This window comes from Rhodnius prolixus, unplaced genomic scaffold (assembly GCF_049639745.1).
Source record: "Rhodnius prolixus isolate KJV_2025 unplaced genomic scaffold, Rpr scaffold_12, whole genome shotgun sequence".
In the NCBI taxonomy this organism is placed as follows: domain Eukaryota; kingdom Metazoa; phylum Arthropoda; class Insecta; order Hemiptera; family Reduviidae; genus Rhodnius; species Rhodnius prolixus.
This window is the reverse complement of record NW_027411635.1, coordinates 8,937,169-8,949,247: the sequence shown is the minus strand read 5'-3', so window position 1 is coordinate 8,949,247 and position 12,079 is coordinate 8,937,169. Positions and strand designations below refer to the sequence as shown.

Here is a 12,079-nt window from a genome sequence, read left to right as displayed (position 1 = left end):
TTGTCTAATTATTGATCTTTATATACAGAGATATCAGTAACAGGATAAAAAGAAAACACGAATATTTCTTAGAGAGAGAAATCGTATCTTTAGAGAGTCAGTTGAAATTATAGTCCCACCAAGAAGTGTGTATCTCTGACTTTGTTTTTGGGAGTTGGGAGGGTACGCTTTTAGAATGTTGGTTCTTGTATCATCTCTAACCTATAGATTGAAAAATTAACAAAAGTTTTTATCTGTTTAAACATACATTAATTAATTTATTAAAAAATATTTCTAGGAATATAATATTTTTTGAAGTTAGTTTTTGTACATTGCTTAACCTTTTTTTTTTTTTATTTCAAATCAGTGTAATGTTAACCACATTTTATACAAAGCAACCTTCCTCGTTTTATTTGAAGCCGAGAGATGCGTAATAAGCTGAAGTAGCTTAATACATATTAACAATTTGTTGAAAACTGCTAATAGTGTTATTTTTCTAAATAAACTACAGTAAACATAAAAATGACTGAAGAATCTACGAATAAAGATCCTATAGAAGCAGAACTAGCCCACACAGATGCGAATATAGGGCCAACTGTCAAGAATCCGACAGTTATAGGTTGTGCTAAAGAAACTTTTGAGTCAGGTAAACTATTGTCGTTTTTAATAGTTAGTCAATATGGTTATAGCTCATTTCATTACTTGCATGATGACAATGTATGCGGACTATATTTCTGTATTTGATGCTGCTGATGTGTTTACAGCGTCCAGATTGCTTCGTAGAAAAATTCCCTGCACTGGGCATCTTATGACCCCTCGTAGACTATGGATTCAGACTGTACCTACACGAGTGAGTCAACATTGTATTATTGGTTATTTAGTTGGGTCTTATAAGACATTAAGGCACCTGTCTAGATTAGATAAGACAACCCACAGCTCAATAAGACTTTTGTGACACCTATTGGTTAGAACACCACTTCCAGACTACACTTGGGAGTTTGGAGAGTGGTTCTTGGGGGCAGCTTGAAGTCGTGAGTTTCTCTTCTCCGAAGAGCCGATTTCTATACCGTTTTTTCCGTTTTCTGCAATACATGTGTTTCCTCATTTGCAGTGGCCCATAGGAGGCTTACGATCATGCTAATAATTCCATATTATAAAGGATTTCGTGATGGTCAGGTTGCGTAAAAATTTTTGTATAGGACACAAGTTGCCAAGGCAAGGGAACCATAACACGCCGCAGATCATAGCAAGGTAGGAAAAGGTTTGTGTTGATTGAAGGTTCTATTGTTTTGATTTCCCCTTATTGAAATTATTATAATAATTTTAAATGATTCGTCTATTTTATTATTTTATATTGTTTCAATTCACAAAAAATAATGTCCATCGTCTAGAGCTATTTAGATGTTTAGAATGAAAAAGTAACTTTTCTAGTATTTTCTCTAAAAAATGCACTTATCAGTCAACAAAAAAAAAAAAAAAAAAATTAAATACAAATTTTAATCAGCTTTTTAAGTTTTATAATCTTTATTGACTTCTGGACTTTAGTTTGTTCACTAAAACTTAAATCTGAATGATATTATCTTGACCCTTAGTCTTTGGTACAATGAACCATCTTGTTTTATGTTTAGTTTGATTAACATGATTGTAGAATACAAAATTTTAAAGTCATTATTAGTAAAAGGAATTTTCCGCTGCAGAAGCAACTAGAAAAATTTGTGAAGTTAAAGGGGAAGAAATACTGATTCCACGATCTATTCAACGCTGCTTTTGAAAATTCAAGATGGGGGCGTGCCAAGTTGGAAACGAAGAAACGTTAGGTAGTCGAATCTCTGAGATTGATATAATTCTCAAATTGAAGCTGTGGAGTAAGAAAATCTGAACCATTTACGAAAAAATGTCAAAAAATAAACTAGTTAGTAATGTGTCTGAAACTGTAGTGTTGCTTGACTTTGTCTATGAACTTATTGTCATCACCAGCTTATTTCTGAACAATTCGGACTCTGCTATTACCTGAGTTTTGGTTATACGGAGGCATACTTCCAGCTGGCTGTACACAGACATTTGTTAAAACTACTTTTACATTCTTCTCAGATGGAATGTATACATGTTTGGCTCAAAAGTCGTCCAACTTTAGTGAACAGAAAATGTATAATCTAAAGGTTACAATACTGCTCCACCAGAAAATTCATTAACTGGTCAGAATTGTGCTGTTAACTCACTCTGCTTACAATCCCCGCCAATAAAATAATCCATATATAGTTTGTCAGATTTCTAATTGCTTTAAAATGCAGTAATTCATATAGAACATCATAGGCTGTATTTCGTATAATGACATTAACTTGTTAATTTTTCCACTTTTACTGCTCCTCTGAAAAAAAAAACTTGTTTTAACCATCTTTAAAACAAAAATCAGCTTTTACAAATGGGTCTTGAGTTTTTCTGGAAGTATATATCCACCATAACTCACAAATAGAAAATCGCAAGATGTTGAATTTGATATTTCGTGTAAGTGTTGTTGGTCGGTGGGGGGAGACGAAAATGAGCCAATGAGCTTTTGGACCAAATCGGATAAACAGAAGTGTTACCTTACTAATTAGTTCTTTAAATTTATATCGATTTTTTCGACAAGGGTTTTAATTATTTAAACTTTTTATGCACATAATGAATATGTAGGGCTATGACTTTTATTTGAAAAATATAATTTCATTTTTATTTTTCAACATTTGAACATTAAAAACTTGTTTCAGCAGGGAGGTGTGTAGCTAGTTAAGCTGTTTTATAATGTGTCTTTTCATTGTATTGTACCGTTTTAAACCCATATAATATGTTATGAAATGTAATAAATTTCAAACTGGAGGAATATCAGTCTACCGGAAGGGCAGTGGTAAATAACAGCTTTTTTGGGTTTTCTAGGCAGTTGCCAAAGGCTACATTTGAACGTGCCATTACTTATGTTAGATCTATTAGTTTGGTTTGAGACTTTTTCTCAGGGAACATTGATTTTAATTTTGTATTGAGGGAGCTGTGACCACAAGCTTCCTTTATCAATGTGTCCTTTTATTGTTGTGGTTGTGTATAATATTTAAGTCTCTTATCTTTTTATTGTAGAATTCTAGTTCTAAGAAAATTTAATTATGAAAATTGCGGTAAGAGAAAGTCGTGTTAGTGTTCACATCAGATTTTGTTTAAAAGTAAAATAAAAATGCCATGAATTACAGATTTTTAAAATCTTCGCCGGTATAAGCTTCCGAAACCTGGGCCAAGATTGTGGCAGTGGAGATTACACTTATCTGCTGGGTCAGAAAGTTTTGGAGGAAATATATTTCTCTTAAAAAGAAGAAGGACCAATTCCGAATTAAGAAAACCGAGAAGTTGAAGTATTTTTACCAGAATCAGGAAGAGTAGAGTCAATGTGGGCATCTCGGATCCTTATCAAGACACAAGCCAAGCTGCGGGGGACATGCTAGGGGAAGAAAACTCCATGAATACCTCGTCTAAGATGGCTCCAGGATGTGGTCAAAAATAGTGCACGAACTTGTTGCTGCTGGAAGTCAAAGAGAAGAAAATAAGTCCCGTCGCTTCTAGCAGTGAAATTTTTGCTTCTATTGTGTTGCGAATCTATATTAAAGCTGCCCAATCCACGACTTTCTCGTTCTTTCAGAGCTCTGACAAGCTCGCACCCATTTAGTTTGCTGTAGTTCGCATCCATTTAGTTTTATTGTAGTTAGCACCTTTCAACCGACGTCTCCAGCGTGCTTGTATTTTATTACAGGAATGTGACGTAGTGGTGATGTTCCCGAGCGGTGCCCAAGATATGAGCTTAATGTGGCTGCTTTCTCGACTTCGAGACGGCACTCCCGGACTCATAGTACATGTCAGACATCATCCATCTTCAGACAGTTATGCCTTTTATCTCACAGCACCCTTCTCTGTGTAAGTATATTATTTTTTTAGTAGTTTTTAATAACTGGTTTGTAATACAGGAAAATCGCGAATTTCAAAGAGATCAAATTTGATTGAATTTTGATTTGACATATGGCCAGTCAAGATTATATCCAGTGAATTATTTATTTCATTTCTGTGTACCTACTGTTATTGAATTAGTTATATAATTTATATAATTAGTTATTAGTTGTTTCTCGTATTTAGTTACTGCAGTACTCTAAAATTCAAAAAACTATTAGATATGAAGAAAAATTTTGCAATATTTGGAGGGTTACTTTAAGATTGTGTTACTCAATTTCGAAATAAAGTACCATTACCATCAGCACATCCCTGCTAACGGAAACAAGTCTGTTTATGCCACGTTTAGCTCGTTAAAATTCGGTTTTTGAGGAATTTGTCTGAAATTGTTACAGAAAACAGAGGCCTATTTGTTTAAATTTCTTTTTGTAGTGGAAAGTTATTATCAGAGTTATTAAAAAATTAATAAGTAAAATAAATTAATAATAATCCATTCTTCTTATCTAGTAATGTAATTAGCAAGAATCCAAAAATGTATAAGAATATTTAGATTTTTTAGTCTAGTCGAAGCTGTCAGTGTTTCAAAGTTCTTTCTGTTACACAAAAATTTACCTACATCTGTCAGACTTATCACATTGAATTGATCCTTTTTTCTTAGATCAAGGAGGTTTTGCGGGTGCTATGACGTCACACTTTCCTCAACAGTATCATTTTATAATAGTGAATCTTTAGAATATTGAAGCCACCTTACGTTTTAGTAGGAATTTCAAGTTTCAAGAAAATTTAATTAAGCAAGAAAAAGTGATTTCACTAAATCTTTGTCAAAGTTCTACATTATAATATTTGCTCTGTAGATTGTTGAAAGCTGCAGAAGAAGTCCATCTGCCGAAATCATTGCGCCCATCGCATGGAGGTGGTCTCAAGGAGTTTGTGCAAGCGGATGTAGCACTGTTCGAAGGCTCTGAACTTGAAGAGCACTTCTTTACGACCCAGGAGCGCCAGTACTTAGTGCTACACCTGCTGCAGACATTAAGAGCTACATCGGCCGATAATATCGCTGGCGTTAAGCTAATCGATGGTCAGCCTATAAGTAAGTAGCTTTTTATGGTTTTAATCTGCTTGTCAGTCTGTTACAGTAATCTTTTTGAACTAATGAGGTGTACGATTGAAAAGTACATTAAAAACCAACAAACAAAGTACTGGTGCTGAAGTATAACGGTTAGTTGGCCATCTTTAGACTGGAAAATGTAAAAAGAAGATGTGTGATATTAGCGTATAACAGACACCCTTATTACTCTTAAATAATCCATCTCATATGTTCATCTACAAAAGAAGGGTAATGTGTGATTAGCAGTAGATATACTTGCCATACATCTCTCATTAGAACTAGATTTACTAATCAAATATCTCTTGTAAGACATGAATTTTCTGACATTAAACTCATATTAAACGTACTATGTAGTCCACAATTAGCTCTACCCGAATAATCTTTGTTGATGGATTTATCCATTTTCTTTTTGGGGGAAAATTTAATAACTTCAGTGAAGTTGAGAATGAGTGCAGGAATTGTTTGACTTCAAAGCTTGGTAGAGGAGGAGCTGAGAACCAACAGCTTTCAGAAAGATTCTAGCCATTAACAATGGCTTGTAAAATTGATTAAAAAATTGTGCCAATTTTAAAAATTGATTTTTTATTGAACACACTCACCATGTCACTTCGTTTATACTCCCTTTGCAGTCAGGAAACTCTAGTCCTAGACTAGTATTCCTAATCTTAGACTGAATAATTCTAGGCGTAACTTTTTTTTTTTTTTAGTACCTAAATGTGAATCGGCCGGACTGATATCGCAAGTATTTCCATTGCACGATTTGGATGCACTCAGGCATCTGCAGAATCATTGGGTACGAGCATTTTTAAAGACTCAGCCGTTAGGTAAGTATACAAATTAGACACGATTGTCACGGAGTGTAAGTCTCAAATCTCATACAAGAAATGCGAACACATAGTTTAGTGCAGAACTATCTTAGCTCTTAACTAAACTTTCACTAACAGTCTATAATCAGTTTGTAGAACTTTGTGTTGGGCTATATCTTGTTTATGGCTTGTCATAGACTTGGGAACCTGGCCTCAGTTTTGTCGCAAACATGTTATTTGTCTATGAATATTCTGAATTTTTTTTTGCAGATCAAATAAGTAATTATTTTGGTGTAAAAATAGCGATGTATTTTGCTTGGCTTGGACACTATACTACAGCACTCATAGTGCCAGCAATAGTTGGCGCAGCATTTTCGGTAAATAACAATTCAGCATTGAATTCGTAGCATTTTAAGCCTAAAGCCACTACTTGTTAATTTGCACTAATACTGAACCACTCTGAGTTCAGTATGAAGGCATCTCTCAAAGCTGTATTCTTTGTCTAATAAAGTGGCTCGGTTGGTTTCAGATCGGATTTGGACGTGGCGACCAAGCCACTGAAGACATAGGGTTCGTTATATTTTCGTTTTTTAATGTGCTTTGGTTCAGCATTTATCTCGAAGCGTGGAAGAGATACTGCGCTGAGTTGGCCTACAAATGGGGAACTCTAGATCAACGAGATGAGCTTCTGGTCGAGCCAAGACCTTTGTTCACGGTAAGTAATTGCATCCTCCATCAAAAACTAAATGTCCATCTAATAATATCAAACAGTTTATGGAACACTGTTAGTACTTAAATAACAATTTTTTTTTATTTTTTTTGGAGGTTATTACCGTGCATTGGGTTTGTGTTCTCTCACATAAAGCACCTATTACCAAATCTTGTCCAGAGAAGTGCGAGCTTGAGCTAGCTATTTATCCTTTTAACCAATAAACATAAATCCAAATTTTTACATTCTACTACTAGGTAACAAAAGGGCTATGAACATGTCAAATTTTCAAAAATGAGTTTTTTCGGAAATATCCATTTTCAGGTTTTCTTGTCAGAAAAAGTGTTTCTTAGAAAGTTTTTTGTGTGTTTACAAAAAATCTCTTTAACTAAAACTAGGAAGCTGTAAGATTATATTTTGAATTAGACTCACCAGGGGTCCTTACTATCACTAGCGATCAAAATCCTTCAATCGGAAGCACCATTTCACTGATTTTTTAAAAACTTTTACCGATTTTCTTGAAACTAGTTATATTTATTTTTACATTCTGGCATGTAACTTTTATTTAAAATATTTCCCCCGAAAACTCTTATTAAGAGAAAGAGGGTTCTAATGTATTGAGGATTAAATGAGTTGCTAAAATTCCGAGTTGAAGAAAATTCCTCATCCTGAATCAAAGTAAAATAGTACCACTTTAAGTATAAAAGTAAAGAAAAAAGAGAAGTTTTCAATTTTGTGAGATTGTCTCGAAAATGAGTTTTTCGAGTTTTTCTAAACTTTAAATTTAGTGCACATAGATCTATGCTTATATTCGAATAATTTTCTTGGAGGATTAGTTTTTGGGAAGTTGTACATTGGAAAGGGTAGACTTCCCTCTGGTGTCACTTCATTGTATAGGTTAGGTAGGTTTAACTGACTATTATGTGAATAAGAGGTACGTAATTTCCGTAATCGAAGAAAACGTATAGCTCAAACAGAAAAGACAGGAGAGACCTAATCCTTCAGCACTGATCGCGTGACACCTTGCATTGGGCAGATTTAGAATTTTTTGGATTCGCTAAATCCAAGTAGACGTACATATGAACTATTTCAGGTCTTAGTGTTTTGTGTATGTTTTGGAGGGGGGGGCATTGAGTATAATTTGTGTTGTCAGATTGAGATCCTGCAGAAACACTAAGACCCCTAAACTCCTACCTTTAACTCAAATATAGACTTTTATGTTTTAGGGCGAGCTTCAGATTAGCACGGTCACAGGCCGCCTTGAGCCGACCTACCCTGCCTGGAAGCGCTATATATTTAGGTATCTAGTCACCGTCCCAGTAATAGCCATGTGCCTGATAATTGTATTTATAGTAATGATGCTTAATTTAAAATTACAGGTAAGTTCCTGTTTAAGGTATTTCTTACTAATACTTTTTTTTTTAATGGGATATATAAAAATTTACCGTTTTTCAAATGATTTACGAAAGGCTGTCAGAGTCAAATGCTCCACTGCATTTTCAGTGTGTGATCTTACAATTAGCTGGCCATCTCTATACAATGGGAAAAAAGTAAAAATGAGATGAAAAATAGCGCATGAACTTTTATCTCGTAAGAACTCCATTAAATTACATACATACTTCTTAACTTGTCTTGAGCCTTTAACTACCTATTGTCCAACAATACTCCCTATTCTAACATCTGGCGATTCGTAGTTCTGGAACATTAATATTCTTAATGCTGTTTCAAGAACTGTACATGTAATTTGTATATTATGTTACACTTCTTGGTTAAAAAGATAGATAAATAAATTGATTATTAATATGTAAAACATGAAGTGCCAATGTATAATTAAATTACAACCTTAATTACATGGTATACGGAAAGCTTAGGATGGGAAGGATAAAATGTGCAGAAAAAAGACTTCCTGGTTATTATTATTATTAAATTGTAGACATGAATAATTTGAACTGTTTTAAAAAAATAAACCTAATTTACTAATTAACCATAAATAATGAACGCTAACAGGAGTATGGTTTGAAGTTGGTTACAAGTCCCTACAATTTGTTAATCTAGGTTTCTAGGTACACGTTCTAATAATACTTATAACTTTTTTCCTTATTTTTTTTTTTCTTGTTCTTAACTAGTCGATAGATTTTTTAGAACTTAATCACTGCACTTTTATTTCAAAACATACTAATTATTTAAAAAAAGGAGCTAAAACCTCGCAACTTTAATCTCCAAATTCGCTAACAATAGACAGACCAAACTTAAGAGAAAATTCCACGTTCAGAGCTACAAATAACTTCGAAACTGCTTGTAACGTTCACTTTTATGTACCCTACCGTGGGGAGCACTTCCATGTGTGACCAAATAAGGGGTTAACATCTGACATGTGCTTCCACAAGAATAGTGACGTGTGATGAAACGTGAATTTACTGCCCGAAATTACTAGATGGCAAGTAGTCAAAATAGTTAAATATTTTTTAACTAAATACGGTCATTTTTTCGTTTTTGTACTTCTCATTATAATTGAAAGCATTGTAAAAAAAAAGAATTTTGTTCGAGTACTTTTCATTTGAGATTATTTTTCTTTCTTTGCAGGATTGGTGGGATCATCAGATTGAAAAGAGAGGTTATGCTTTTTGCCTTAGTTATATACCAAAAATCATGCTTGCCATTGGCATAACTCTATTAGATGAAGCATATTACAAGGTGGCCTGCTGGCTTAACGATAAAGGTTAGTTTATTTCAGGACTTATTTTGGGTCTTCTACTAGAGTGTAAGAAAAGTCTGTGCGTATTTACTTTTACAATTCAAAAATGCCTTATTCACTCACTCAAAAAGCTTTCTTCAGTCAAATTGGATAATATTTTTTTAGACTTGAAACCATCCCAACAATTCAACAATTCCATTGCCACTGTAATACCAAAACAAGATCTGGGCTATAAGTTAAATCTGGGAAAAGCATAAAATTCCCAACTTTCATTACTAAGAATATTTAACATGTCTTTTGCGCGGCTAAGCATACTGTTCTTGTAGTCACTTTATAGATTTTACCAAACAGAGATGTTGTGCACAAAAAAAATGAAGGAGATTAAACCTTCATCTGGGTACAAAAATAATCGCATAACTGCCAAACCAACTCAAAATGAAAGACTCCTGGCAGTTCGACCAACACTCACAAAACAACTTTTTTCTTTCTTTAGGAGCCACTAGTAAAGCTGGTTGGCCTAATAATATCCATTGTTTGTTTCTTCGGATCACAATTAGTCTCAGCTGGCGTCAGAAGTACTGAATCTGAATATAGAAGACGTCCTGAATCAAGCTTCCTTCTCACGCTCTCAATCCCCTTAATAAATAGTTTTTACATAGTTCAAATTATGCTTGAGCGTTCATAGAATGTAAACGCACCGTCTTTTGTTACACTCTGGTAGTTTATTGAGTCGAAACTACCAGAGGCTATCTTTTTTAACGCAAAATTGAACTTCTGGGATTTTCTTTAATGGGTTATAGATGTATAAAGTTTAACTTAGCGCTCTAGTTCTATTTAGCTAGAGTTTATTATTACTTAGCTACATATAGAGACAGGAAAACATGAATTAGGACTTTAGCTAGCTGAGAAGTGCCTTTAGCTAATTAGCGATAACTATTACAAAATTTAATTCTATCCAATTTTGAGATTTGAGTTAACTCTTATGGTGTTTAAACTAAGAGTGACTATATTCACGAACATATACGTACGTGATCTGTGGGAGTTGATGAGAAGTCAGGGATGCAGCTGTCCATATACCAATCAACACTTAGACAGCACGTGGATGTGATTCAGTGGGCTTAAAGTATGTCTGTAACCCACTTTTTTTATACAATACTTTGTCCAACTACATCTAGCTACAACTTATTTGAACTTATGGCAGGAGTTCATATAATAAATGGCTGAGATGGAAACTTTTAATGAATTTTTCCACACAAAATTCACTGTTCACAATTAATTTTGTACTTGACAATATGAAGGCATTTCAGTTGCTTTTTAAATGTACCTTCAACCTATCTTTTAAATAGTCTGCTTCAACTCCATCTACAATTGGAACAATTTGCTCAAATCTCAAATCTGTCTCATAGACTATAGAACTGAGTAGCCTAAATATGGGTTTGGATTACAACTGTGCTAAATTTACCCAACTAAACACCTAGAATGACTATACTCACCCTTTTAATCTGGATTTTCCAGAGACACGCCTTATAACCACCTGCAAATTTTCCTAATCCCTACTTCTGTGCTTCTATCTTTTTAAAATAGATTAATATTCATTAAAATAGGACGAGGGTACTCAAAATGCTAATATATATATATATACTCAATATACATATAGTAATAATGATAACGATAAAACTAGAAGAAAATTGTGTTTCTTTTTTATATTTAACAAAATTTATGTTCATGGTATTGGTACTAACGTTATTACTTTAGAGAATATTACCGTCCTATTTAGTGGTGAGTGAAGTTGTATTAATTTAACTCATATCTTGGTTAGCATTAAGTCTACGGTAGAACAATATAGCTAATTAAATTGATTAAATTCATAAATTTAGTTTTGAGTTTTTTAATTGTTAGATAGTACTGCTCCTTAAGGAGGTCATGGCAGGGTCAATGAAGTTGTCCTTTTTTTTAGGTCATATCTTATTTGCATTAACTTGTGTCAAAGCTGTGAAGAACTAAATTTTAACCAATTAAAATTTATAGAATAGTCTGTGATATTTACGCCATAGTACTTCATATTCAGTGTTGCTGCCCCAAAACTGTTTGGGGTCGTATTAAAACTGTCCGGTAGACAGTTCTGTAAGACAATCGTCAAAAACTGCACTGAAAAGCGTGCTGTTGAAAACCACCCAACTTTAATAATTTTAGTTTTTTTGTTTATTTTTGTCTGTATTAATTAAGCATTAACTCTTGAGATAAAAATTATATTTTTTGAGTACCCTCTCAAAACATTTTTTTCCCTAAATTTTTCTGAATTTTAATAATTTCTTGTTCTTTTTGCTTTTTTTTTTTACTTTTGTTCTTTGTTCCGATTAACAAAAAATCGCTAAAACGCTAGAAAATTATCGCCTTGAAACGAAGTATGAAAATCATCTCATCGCTAAAGTGGCATTGGTCTGTATCAATAATTATTCGTAAAATATACAGAACAAAAATTTAAAATTCCCCTCCTGTGAACCCCACGAATTTCCAAAATTTGGCATGCATGTGGGCACTTTTTAAAATTAAAATTTTAAGCCCTAAATTTAATTTTTTGGCTCCTTTAAATGTGTAGCTTAAAAGTTTTAATTTATTCAGAAGGCACCATGTACATTTTTTTTTATAAATCGCTAGTCCCCAAATTTACTTACCAAGCCTAACGCACCAGTACACTATTGTGGTTCTACTTTTCTTTCTTTCTTTTTTTTTTTTTTAATTGGCGTTATCGTAATGTGTTGTATTGCTTTTCTATGCTTGTATAGTTTGATCCTTTAATTTAGATCTTATATAGAAAG

The 12,079-nt window shown here is 33.5% G+C and overlaps 1 protein-coding gene across 2 annotated transcripts in view; it reads left to right on the top strand.

Annotated features, from left to right (window-relative positions):
- Positions 1–361: 361 nt before the first annotated feature.
- wwk (anoctamin 8 white walker) overlaps positions 362–12,079 on the top strand; it is a 31,817-nt gene continuing 20,099 nt past the window's right edge. The window contains exons 1-10 of one of the 2 annotated variants that reach the window (XM_074142926.1): positions 362–625; positions 744–829; positions 3,752–3,912; positions 4,797–5,032; positions 5,758–5,874; positions 6,127–6,233; positions 6,386–6,571; positions 7,792–7,944; positions 9,149–9,284; positions 11,644–11,699. In XM_074142926.1, coding sequence (XP_073999027.1) covers positions 502–625; positions 744–829; positions 3,752–3,912; positions 4,797–5,032; positions 5,758–5,874; positions 6,127–6,233; positions 6,386–6,571; positions 7,792–7,944; positions 9,149–9,284; positions 11,644–11,699 — 1,362 coding nt within the window. In that variant the 5' untranslated portion in view covers positions 362–501. The remainder of the gene's footprint in view (positions 626–743; positions 830–3,751; positions 3,913–4,796; positions 5,033–5,757; positions 5,875–6,126; positions 6,234–6,385; positions 6,572–7,791; positions 7,945–9,148; positions 9,285–11,643; positions 11,700–12,079) is intronic. The other variant, XM_074142928.1, reaches the window with a different exon arrangement.